General features: G+C 38.9%; 1 protein-coding gene across 22 annotated transcripts in view; it reads right to left on the bottom strand.

Annotated features, from left to right (window-relative positions):
* Positions 1 to 12641, bottom strand: part of RERE (arginine-glutamic acid dipeptide repeats) — a 473241-nt gene that overhangs the window by 198306 nt on the left and 262294 nt on the right. For all 22 annotated transcript variants that reach the window (XM_064281204.1, XM_023552093.2, XM_064281194.1 and 19 more), the window contains 2 exons: positions 7256 to 7361; positions 5593 to 5689 (listed from right to left, as the gene is read on the bottom strand). In XM_064281204.1, the coding sequence (XP_064137274.1) occupies positions 5593 to 5689; positions 7256 to 7361 (203 nt within the window). The remainder of the gene's footprint in view (positions 1 to 5592; positions 5690 to 7255; positions 7362 to 12641) is intronic.

A 12641-nucleotide genomic window follows, 5' to 3' on the forward strand; every position in this document is an offset into this window, starting at 1 on the left:
CTAGGGTTTCTTGGCCCTGGGTTTCCAGAAAATTCACCTCAAAACATCTTCCTGTAATATAAATTCCTAGGTTAAGACGATAGTTTATAACCTGACCTACCCTAGGATACTTTTCCCTCAAGTAATTATTTGAAGTAGGAAGCAGATAATCAGAAAGTTAGAAAACATCCCTCAAGCAGATGAGGTTTTTATGATCTCCTATGCTGCCTCCACAGATCCAAGCCTACGATCAATAGTTGACAATTCACTGTGACAGGAGCATAATCCACCTGGTAATGTCTCTGCCCAGGCCACATGTTCCCACTCCGATCACAAAGCAATCACTTCAGAGCCTTCTATTATCAATAAAATACTATACCTAGGGGGAAAACCGTAACAAAGCAAACGGATGGCAAGCTATGGGTTTATCAGCTTACTCGCAGAGCACCTAGAGATGGTTCTCTCACCTAAATTCTTTTTCCCATACCTGAAGTAATCTGACTATTCAATCAACCCATCCAATAGGCCAGATAAATAAACAGGTGCTAAATAGTTGTACCATCAATAAGTCAGTACAGAATTACATTTCACTTCTTCTCTTCTTCCTTTCACATTTTGAAGAACGCAATTCAGATTCAGTGAGCACGGTGCATCCACTCCTCACTAATCGACTATCGCGTTATCCAACATTTAGCATTTACGACAATCGTAAAAAAATGTACTATTTTTTGCACATTAACGATGTACGTCTAGCAGTAACAAATGCCAAGGTGAGAGCTGAGAGTAACGCTGGCAGTGATGGTTAAGGTTATGTGTCAGCTGGGCTGGGCCATGATTCTCAGTGGTTCGGCAGTTACAGAATGATGTGATTTGGCAGTTATGTGATGACACAGTCATCCTCCATTTTGTGATCTGATGCGGTCTTCCACCATTTTCTTTGGAACCTAACCATGTTGGTAAATGAGGAGTGAGTGTGCTACTCTGAAAATAAGTGCTACTCACACTACTGAGTGAGAGACATTCTGCAAGGCACTTTTGCACACGTTTTCTTTCTAGATGTAGAATCAGAAGATTTTTGTATCAGGGCTCTGTCACTTAGTCATGTGACCTTGAACAAGCTTGTCAAAAAAATAGTTCAAAGGTTAACAAACTCAAGTCAGAAAGCTATGTGATAGAAGCAGGATACAAAGTCAAGTCTTCTCATTTTAATCCAGTGCTCTATTATGCCACAGTGTCAGCCAAAAATACTTACCTGTACCTAGAAATTAAAACTCAACATACTCTATTCACAAAGCTAACATTACCACATCATTATTGATACATGTAATGAAATAAAAAAAATAAACAGCTGTAGAAACGTGTAGCTTGAAAGGTAGGGATGAGGGACAGTCAAGGCAAGGATTCAAAACAGCAGTAAACCAATAATGCTGGACTTCAACACGGTTTCACAACTGTGAAGGTGCTCAGTCTCTTCCGGAAATGAATTTAGTTTGGAAGGGAAATACTACAATCTCATAATTTACACAGAAAAGGCCGCAAAGGAATTTGGTTTTCCTTTTGATTCATGGTGGCTAAAGGACAAAGCTCTCTCTCCTCCTTTATAATCTAAGAACCAGCTTGAAATTTATATATCAGTTTCCTCCTAAGTGAATGGAATAGACAAGAGTCCCCTCAGAGTTCCTGCAGCCACAACAAACTCACGTAACTGAGCAGAGTCTGAATTTTGAGAAAAAGGCTGCTAAGCACTCACATTATTAGTCTATTTCTACCTTTCTCTTTTTTGTTCTCCATGTTTTTTCACTACATTCATTTGATCCCCTTTCGTGTGCTCATGCACTATTTTATTAGTCCTCTTTCAAAACTGAATTTATTTTGGCAGTAAACAAACAAAAAAAACCATTGCCGTTGAGTCAATTCCAGCTCATAGCAACCCTACAGGACAGAGCAGAACTGCCCCGTAGGGTTTCCAAGGAGTGCCTGGTGGATTCAAACTGCCGACTTTCTGGTTAACAGACATAGCACGTAAACACTATGCCACCAGGGTTTCCGTTTTGGCAGTACTGGTTTACATTTATGGAAAAACAAAAAACTCTTTTTGTGGATAAATGGTGAACAGAAAAATTGGAAGAAAAACTTAAAGCTTAATCCCCTCCCCACCCACCACCACCACTAAATATTTTTAAATCTAGTTTTGGTGAAGCAAAAAGGAATAAACAGAAATTCCTGGGGGCATGGCCGTTCATTTCTGTTATTATTGGAGGTGATACTACAGGCAATGCAAAGGGCCTTTCCCAACTCACTGATGCTGAGAACAAGGATGGATTACTGAACAACACTAAGTGCCATACTGATAAGCACCGGATGCAGACAAACATCAACAAGTATTTACTGAGCACCTCCTAGGCCAGATCAACACAGGGACCACTTATTATCTGGTGCCTTTGAAAGTCATAAAGGGATACAGTATTCAAAGCTAACAGAAGCAAATTTAAGATGAAAGTTTTATAGAACAGCTACCGTTCTTTATAACCACTTTAAAGAAAACACCACAGGACAAAACAGCTAATCAGTAAGTGTTGTAGTCATATACACGGTGAAAAGAAGACAATGTGCTGTCATTTTAGCACTCCAGCCCTCTGTGGCCAGTGAAGGTGTAGTGACCTATGCAATTACATGTCTCCAGAAAATATCTGCTTGTAAACCTAGTCAGAGTAAAATTCATCTGGGTCCAGCTGGAGTTATGCGGGATAACTGGTTCTTCTAAAATATGCTTAAATGAGATAAAAATGACTCTACAAATCTGAGCTTATAGAAGAACATCATGCTTGGTACAAGAGGAAGACGCTCAATGTAGCTGCAACAATAAGCTCAAGCATAACAACGATTGTGGAGGTGGTGCAGGACCGGGCAGTGTTATGTTCTGTTGTACATGTGGTCGCTATGAGTCGGAACTGACTCGACGGCACCTAACAACAACCACATAAATCTGAATACCTGTACTCGTTGCATTGAGTCAAATTCCAACTCGTAGCAACCTGTAGGGCAGAGCAGAACTGCCCCGCTGGGTTTCCAAGGCTGTAATCTTTACAGAAGCAAACACCCACATCTTTTTCCCAAAGAGTGGCTTGTGGACTAGAACCACCAACCTTTCACTTAGCACCCAAACACTTAACCATTGTGTCACCAGGGCTCCGTACAAATTTGAATACCAAAAAAACAAACCCACTGCCATCAAGTCGATTCTGACTTGAACAGCCCCTGGTAAATACTCCAATTTATCCATTTTAAGCAATTACGAAAAACATGTTGAATAATCAGTTATATATCTCACATAATTCTTCTAAACCGAAACTCAACCATTCAAAATTCACTTACCTCAACCAAAGAGAAAAGACGAAAAGAATGCAAAGCAGAGTAAGAAATTTTCCCAGGATCAATCCACATGTTTTATTTCTTATCCTCACAGGTTAACAATTTAATTGTTCGCATTTCTAATCTGTCCTATAGGGTCGCTATGAGTCGGAACCGACTCAACGGCAGTAGGGTTTATCAATCTGGTCAACTTCCGTTTAACTTGCTTTGTTCAGCATGCCAGTTCAAGACTAGAAAGCCACTTCCACAAAGACTAACAAGCTATGGGAATTTGGTGGGATGCTTACAAAACAGGAATCTCTAAATTTATTTAAAGTCATATAAGAAGCCAAATCCAACCACATACACTATCTCCCCTACAGCAGGGATCAGCAAACTATGGCCCATAAGCCAAATCTGGTTCACCACTTGTTTTTGTATGGCCCATGAGCTAAAAATGGCTTTTATATTTTCAGATGATTAAAAAGAGAAATGAAAAGAAGACTATCTTGTGATCAGTAAAAACAAAATGAATTCAAATTTCAGTATCCATAAATAAAGTTTTATTGGAAGACAGCCACCCTCATTTGTTCACATGTTGTCTACGGCTGCTTTCGCACTAAAATGGCTGAGTTAAATGAGACAGAGACTGTATGGCCTGTGATACTGAAAATATTTACTATCTGGCCTAAAAAAGTTTGCCAAAACCTGCACTATAGTAAAAGTTCTTACTGATTTGCCTTGAAATACCTGGCTTTAGCTATGTAGTAGCTTTGCCCAAGAGACTCCCAATGGTTTTACTGAATACCATCATTATAACAGAAAATGTATTTTATCTCATTGTAGTTAAGCTAAAAGGCAGCAAATTCCAATGACTTTAAAACCATATTCTTTAAAGAAGAAAGTAGTTCTTTTACTCCTTAATTATTTCCAGCAGGAAAAGGATTATAGGAGTATTAGTTGTCTTACTTCCCTTACCATTTAACAGGCCCAAAGTCTGCCATTTCTACATAAAAGACACCCAGAATATATTGATATTTTTTTCCTGAGACGGACAGAAAATATCAGACGGTACAAAGCAGGGGGTGACGGTACTGCCACTTTTGGGCATAATTATCTAAGCCCTTAAGACTAGCTGCAATATTACTTTCTGTCTCAGAATGAAATCTTCAATAAATTCTCTTCTTTTTAGTAGGAAAATTTTCATAATACAATAAATTGAAAGAATAGTTCAGTGAAAATCCCTATAAACTCTGCCTCCCTTCTCAATTGTTTAGATGCTGCCATATCTGCTTCTTCATTTCCTTATCTATCTTTTCTGGTCACAGTTGTTCAATCTTAGGAAAGCAAATTAGAGACCAAGTGGGCAGCATCTGCCTAAAAGAAAAAATGAGAAGGCAAGCAAGTGCTGGGAAGATGGAGGGATAGAAATGGGGAAGGCAGAGTGGAAATGGAAGAGTGCTGACACGTTTTGGGGATAGCAACCAATCTACATCACAGAACAATCTGTGTATAAATTATTGAATGGAAAACTAATCTCCTGTGTAAATTTTCATCTAAAACACAGTAAAATGTTAAAAAAAAAAAAAAAAGAAAGTAATTTAGAGATCACTGTAACACTTTTGGAATAATGGTTAAGAGCTATGGCTGATAATCAAAAGACTGGCAGTTGGAATCCACCAGGCTCTCCTTGGAAACTCTATGGGACAGTTCTACTCTGTCCTATAGGATTGCTAACCCACTGCCGTTGAGTCGATTCCGACTCATAGCGACCCTATAGGACAGAGTAGAACTGCCCCATAGAGTTTCCAAGGAGCGCCTGGCAGTTTCGAACTGCCGACCGCTTGGTTAGCAGCCATAGCACTTAACTACTACGCCACCAGGGTTTCCGTATAGGATTGCTAGGAGTTGGAATCGACTTCATGGCAACCGGTTTGGGTTTTTTTTGTTTTTTTTTTTTTGTAGCACTTTCGGTTTTTTGATAACACTTTTTCCTAAATACTGCAGCAAACAATACCAGGATAATAATTTTCAAGGGACTAAAGATACAGTAATACAGAGAGGGTGTTAAAGGCACACAGATAAGTGAAGATACAGGTAACCTCTGAAATCCCAATAACCCAACGTTAACACCAGGGTGTCATTTTACTGAGACAATGAGAGTACTTTGATTAACACGATGATTATCAAAAGAGATCAGGGCATTTTACCTCCCATTCTTAATGACTTCTTCCCATGAAAGACCACGCCTCTGGCACTTACCTAAGGGCAGCAGCATGGTAGGTGTCAACATAATCAGAAATGAAGAGCTCTCGGTTCTTGATAACGGGGTCTGTAATGACAAGTTCTCTTCCAGAGTCTGCCAAAAAATTAATTAAGAGGATATTAAAAATGAGCTTCTCAAAACAACTAGGAGAATTTTGCAAAACTTCTCTTTCAGATTCACCTCTCACTAAAGAAAGCACAATAAATAACCAGGGCTGTCCAGCATCTAAACGTTCAGAATAGAAAAGAAGAATAATATATAGCAAGAACAGTGGGAACAAAGTATATACTTTTTGTCAGTTAATAAAGTATCTTGTTGGGTGTCTTTTACACCCTTGACTAAGGCCCTTCGGTGACAGAAGTAGAGATGGAAGTAGGTAGAAGGGGGAAAGAAGATGTACTGATTTTAAAATACACCATTATCTCTTTACCATAATCATGTATTTTGGCCTCAATGTCAATAAAAAAATAAAACTGGATACTTTTAAATTACTTATCTCCCCATAGTATCATGTGATCCCCCTTAAAAGATCATTAAAACGGAATTTTAACAGGGCCCAAACCAGTGTTTGCTGAAATGCATTAAGGACAAAATGAAAACAGAAGGAAAAAGATAAAAAACATCTGTCACACTTTAGCAACATCAAATTCCAAAATATTTAGTGATTTTGTCTATCTTACTTTTTATCACTAAATATTCCAGAACTGAGTGAAATCACAGTTAAAAAGAATAACCTAAGTACTCATTATAACATGGAGCCAAAATTTAACTATTTTAACAGAAAATTTTATAGTTTCAGAGAAGAAAAAAAGCTGGTAAGGTACAAAAGAACATCATTCTTCAAAACTGTGCTGATTACTGGTGTGTTGACTTAAAACATATCACCGAAGGCTATACAGGAGAGTAGAAAGAGAGAGGCATCATGGGCCCAGAGAGCTGGATCCCAACACTGGGTGATGCCAACACTTAGGAAAGGAGGAGCCTTGCCAAGTCCCTTAAGCCTCTGCAAGCCTCCATTGCCTCACCTAGAACTGGGAATGACAAATTCATATCATTAAGAAGTGACAAGTAAGAATCATCTAGCATGAGGCCTAGCACCTCTCAATAATCAATAAAATGGAACTATTACACATATGAACAAACGTAATACATACCTCCTTTGTCAGTAAGGTTACTGAGGAGAAACTACAATGTCAGAGGAAGAAAAAAAATGAGTTGCTCTGAAATACCTACCATCCTATTGTTCTGAAACTCTAGGACCTCAAATTAAATTTTTAAACATGATTCAGAAAGCTTTGCTATAAAAACTGAAGTTCACAACCCTGACTACAGATTACGGAAAAGGAAATAAAATACAATCCTACAGGGTTTAAAACATCATTTGATCATCACTAGGTGAGAGAAAGGAACAAAAAATAAAATTACTGTTATTTCTACTCTAAGTTTAAGAGGAAGGCACTATTAGTACACGTTCAGGGATTTTAAAAAAGCAAAGCAAAAATAATGAACTTGGGAAAATGAACAGGCCAACTATGTAGTTATTTATAAAAAGCTTTTATCAGAGGAAATTTATCATAGTGGTTTATCTCCTTGTAATGAATATCTGTTTTCAGACTTTGCCCAAACCTTAAAAAGCAAAGAGCAGAAGGAAACGTTTACCGTTTTCATTATGTCGATCCTGAACCAAATGCTGATACACAGAATCGGGAACTTCAGACTGACGGTAGTACCATTTGACGTTCATGAGTAGATGGTCCCTCTTACTCTGAAAAGGAAAATCTAACAGCATTAGGAACAGGATTTCAAGTGCCCAGTGATGCATACCACACCCATGATCAAAAGCCCCTGGAAACAGGAGGATAGGCAGAAAGGGAGACACACAATTACCGTCAGGACCACAAAAATACATAAGTTAATTACGCGATCAAATTTTACTAAAATAAAAATTCTAGCCACAGCACCCCTCTGACCCCACCCCTCAAAGTTGCTTGTATTTCAGGAAAGTACGTTTACCATACTTAAATCTGTACATCTCTCCAGTTTGATTAACTGATTCATTCAATATTGTATTTTTAAATTTACCATCAACTACATAATGACATGAATATATCTTCCCTTTATCTTTTTTTTTTTTTATCTTAATCATTTTGGTATGTATTTATAAAATGTTTTAGCATGTCATCAAGGCTCATTAAGAACAATAAGCCAAAAGGAACTTGCCCAGGAAGGTCTGGCACAAAGTCATCTCCTCTCCAAGGTTTGCCTACCACCCAGATTGAATCAGATTCTCCCTCTACTTTAATGCCACAGAACCTGGCAGTTACTGCTACTATGGCAAACTAGCGTAACTGCAGACCATGGGTGGTCATGATGATGGTACCGCGACTTCACAGTGTAAGGACTCTGCCTTATTTATCCTGGGATCTCCAAAGAACAGAACACCTTCTACATAAATGTTTGTGAATGAATGAAGAACTCGATGATGATCAGGGTACCAGAAATGTTTATGGGGCACTTAACTGTTTTATCCCCCTGAAAATTAACTCTGCCACCAGTACATTCAAAGACATAAGTGATCGCGCATTGACCTTCCACTGGAAAGCTTTGGTTCTACAGCCTGATGTAGATCATGTCTGCGCACCTGTTTGTGAAACATTTTAGTATGGCAGTGCACTGAGATTTCTCAGGCCTTCATAAAGTATTTTTCCAACCCTGGTGGGGGTCTCTACAGATGTCCTCAAGGTGAGTGCAATATCATTCCTCTTAGTAGCCTCTACCTTCTCATCACAAGTCAACTGGTAGAAAAGCTAAAATTTAAAAAAAAAAAAGAAAGAAAAATCCTCATTTTTATAAAGGAGATGGCTAAATCCTAAAATATTTCAAGAGTCTGCATTAATGAAGGAAGACACTTCCTGCTTAATGAGAGGTCATGCTCTTCAATAAAAGACCAGGAATGCTCAAAAAACCTTCGCTAGCTAAAATATTTAAGCCATTTAATGAACCAGAAAGACAACAACTGTTAAAATTCTTTACTGAACTCAAATGTGAAAAATGCTAACCCAAGTTAAATATTGTACACACCAAGATGCTAACTTTGCAATTAACTGTGTCAAATAGGCAAGTCTACAAAAATAGGGCATCATCACTGGTTTTAATAAAATGGAGTGTATACAATGAATAAACCCACTGCCACTGAGTCAATTCTAACTTATAGCAGCCCTACAGAGCAGAGCAGAGCTGCCCCATAGGGTTTCCAAGGCTGTGAATCTTTACGGAAGCAGACTGCCACATCTTTCTACCAAGGAGCTGCTGGTGGGTTTGAACTGCCCATCTTTCAGTTAACAGCTGAGCACTTTAACCACTGCATCACCTGGGCTCCTTATACAAAGAATAATTCTACACAATGAGTACTCTTGAATTTTTATTCATTATGCACTTTTATACCAAAAATTTTAATGACAAAAAATTATTCTACACTGTTTATACTGTAGATGGAAAGAAGTGGGCAGACTAGTACGTTAAATAAATAGGATAAATGTTACTGCGTAGGAGTTTAGAGAAAGGAGTAAATACTTCCAGCTGGGGATTACGGAGGAGGTAATACACGACCTGGGGTTTGAAAACAATTAGAAAGATTTCAATGGGTTCTTTCTGGGCAAACAAGAAGACTGGAGAAAGAGGTAGCGACAAAGTATAAGACATATCCAGAGAGCCACACGGTCCAGCGGCTTGCAGCCAGGAAAACGCATTGGGGGAGGGTGGGAAGAACCTGGATCCCAGGTGTAGTCTAGCCCATCAAAAAAAAAAAATAGTGAGCTTAAAAAGGACAACTGGGATCTTCTAACTGCACTGTCAACCAAACACAGAGAAAATGAGAAATAAAAAATCCAGACAAGGGCCAGCGGCTAGAAGGCTACATTTTCTTTCCCTGATAGAATGATAAAGACCAAGACCAGTATGAGAACACTCATCATAGAAAGATACTAACATGGGTAGGAGGCAGTGTTTGTTTGGGGTGTTTGGGGATAAACTTACTTGAATAAAATATACTGTCTAATATACTGTCTCAACCTCAGCACTGACATTTGGGCCAGATAATTCTCTGTTGTTGTCCTGTGCGCTGTAGGATGTTTAGCAGTATCCCTGGCTTCTACCACTAAACATCAGTGGCACACACCCTACCCTCAGTTGTGACGACCCAAACCTGGTTCAAGCACTACAGAGTAGGAACTAGGAACGTGGACTACCGGTACTGGACAGAATGCGGGAAAGCCTGCCGTGATCCAAATCCCAGCACTGCCACTTCCTGATTCTGTGACTCTGGGCAAGTTACTAAGATTTGGCAAGTCTTGGGTTCATTTTCTGTAAAATGAGGATACTGAAACCTACCTAAAAGGACTACTGCAAGAATTGCAAAGACTGAAACTGAATAGATACTCAAGAGAAGATTATTTTCTGTTAGTAAGTGATTGTAAACAGTGCTTCACAGAAATATGTCAAGACCTTTGCTGAAAACTGTAGGAGTTATTTTTTTACCAGAACATAGACTCTTTCAAGAGAAGATAGTGATCTCTACTCATCCAGCTACCAGGAATCCTTCAATGCTCACGGTGATGAATTACTTACTTGGGCACACAGGAATTCAGATCTATTTGCAGTCCTATCAGCAATGTTCTAAAATCTATACTTGATTTCTGCAACACAATTAAGATGTCTGAAACCCTGACGGGCAACAGAATGCCTTTTAGGTGCAGTAACTGGCAACTGTACAGTGTCTACTTTTCAGAATCAAGTCAGTGATTCTGAAGTATAGCGTTTCTGCTACCTTAGGACCCAGGCACTTATTGATCACATACAAAGAAATTACTGCTCTGATTTATCTGTACCTAGATTTATGACTCTCAATATTAGACTTTACAAAGACAATTGCAGGACTACTGGATTTCCTAATGCAGTACTGCCCAATAACCAGGGAGTGGCAGCATTGTGTTAGAAACAAGCCTTCAGACTAAACACACGAAACAAAAGTTTTGAACAAATTTAAATAGCTCTAATAAGCAAAATTTTCCTAAATAAATAGGCCAGTAAATTAAAGCTTAACCATCTGTAAAGGTAGAAGTATGTTGTCTCTGAGAGTGCTGGACTAAAACCAGATAATCTATAGGATTCTAGTCCTACGTACAACACTAGTGCACTGGGAGTGACCTTGGTGAAGTCACCTAACCCTCTGAAAAGCAAAGGGATACAAGATGATTTCCATGTTCTCTTTCTATTCTTATAAGTTGACGTAGATAAAATGGGGGAAGGGCCCCTCACATTTTCTCTATACCAACACAATGGCATTAGCAAACACTACCACCCTAATGTCTAAAATATTAAAATGTCATCTTCTAGGAGGAAAAACAAAAGGCTACTTCCATGGAAGTTGATTGCTGCTACACTGCGGAGCAGCTGAAGGGAACAGAGTATCTCCTCTCCCAGTAAACACACCAAATCCACCTGAGACACGGTGCATTCCTCAAACGTTAACCACAAGAAACCTTCACCTTCCTCTCTAATACACAAAGACTTGCTCAAAATCACTGATAAGTACCCAAAAGGTACTTAGGGGTGATTTTATTAAACCCAAACCACCTGGGTTTCAATATTGCTTGGCAAGTTACTAAGAAAGCTATGTAACTCTGGGCGAATAATTTACCCTCTCCAAGCCTCAATTTTCTCACATAAAACAAGGGAAAAAACAATAGTCTCTACAACCCCACTAGGTTGTGAGGATTAAATAAATTAATATAAGTACAATGGATTGGCTCTCAACAAATGTTGGACATTACTCTCATTCTTTTATAGATGAAGAGATGAGTCAGAATATAAGTAGTCTCCCACAGGTTTTGCTTTTCTCAGATCCAAAATTAAGCTAGTAATAGCAATACAACCAAATAAATCCTGTAGGAAATTGGGGAAAGTACCTTAACTTTTACAATAATTCTAGAAGCATGTCAAGTATTTCTCACAAATACGTCTCATTATTTACTAGTGATATAAATGTATGGTTGCATAAAGATCAAAGTGTTTACAAATGACTTGCTTTAAAACAGAATTTGGAACAAAGAGGTAAGTGGTAAGAAGCTTCTCATGTGAAGGCACCCTGGGGTGTATTCTGAATACAGAGCAGGGCCCACTGGGAAGTAAATAATTTCCCACAATTTTATCTTAAAAAAAAAAGAAAGATTACAGTGAGGGGGCACACCAGAGCTAAGCAAAACCAGCAAATGCGTGCGCGCATCTACATCTGATGTGTTTCCCAGGGGTGGTGCTGCACTAAAAGGAAGAAGCCCTTTCTGCATCCAATTATCAAGTCTTCCACAGCCCTGGCCTGGGGTTCTGGAGAGTGTAATAGAGAACAAAGCCCGCGCCTACATTAGCTTAGAAAAAAGAACCTAAACATGGGTGTGGGAGCAGAATAGGGAAAATTCCAGAAAAGCCTTGAATGTTAGACGACAGCATTGAGAATTAAAAAATTCAGAACGGAAATTAAACATTGAGAATTAGATAACTGATGAAGGTAGACTACGGAAAAACAAGGCAAAGGAGACAGAATACACACCAATGCTCTACCGGGGGTATATTACTCTCACTAAGTCCTTGAGAGAGCAGTGTTTAATGGCTTCAGTCATTCCTGACTCTGGCAGAAGAGGGCAGGAACAGATGATGCGGTCAAAGATTATTCTTCTTTTGAGGTCAAAGATTACTTCAGGCACTATCTGAACAGGCCAATCTAAACTAAGCTTTCCTTATCAGTCAGAGGATCATCTTTACCCAATTTTTTGTCCTGGGTGGTAGAAAGGGTTTGCACTCAACTAACCGAAACATTGGTGTTCAAACACACCCAGCAGTGCCACAGAAGACAAGCCTGGAGATCTACTTCAGTAAATATCACAGCCAAGAAAATCCCATGGAACAGTTTTACTCTCTAACACAGTGGGTTGCCAGGAGTCGGAACTAACTAGACAGCAACAGGTTATTTTGTTGTTGTTTTTTAATCTTT

This window comes from Loxodonta africana, chromosome 3 (genome assembly GCF_030014295.1).
Source record: "Loxodonta africana isolate mLoxAfr1 chromosome 3, mLoxAfr1.hap2, whole genome shotgun sequence".
NCBI classification, from domain to species: domain Eukaryota; kingdom Metazoa; phylum Chordata; class Mammalia; order Proboscidea; family Elephantidae; genus Loxodonta; species Loxodonta africana.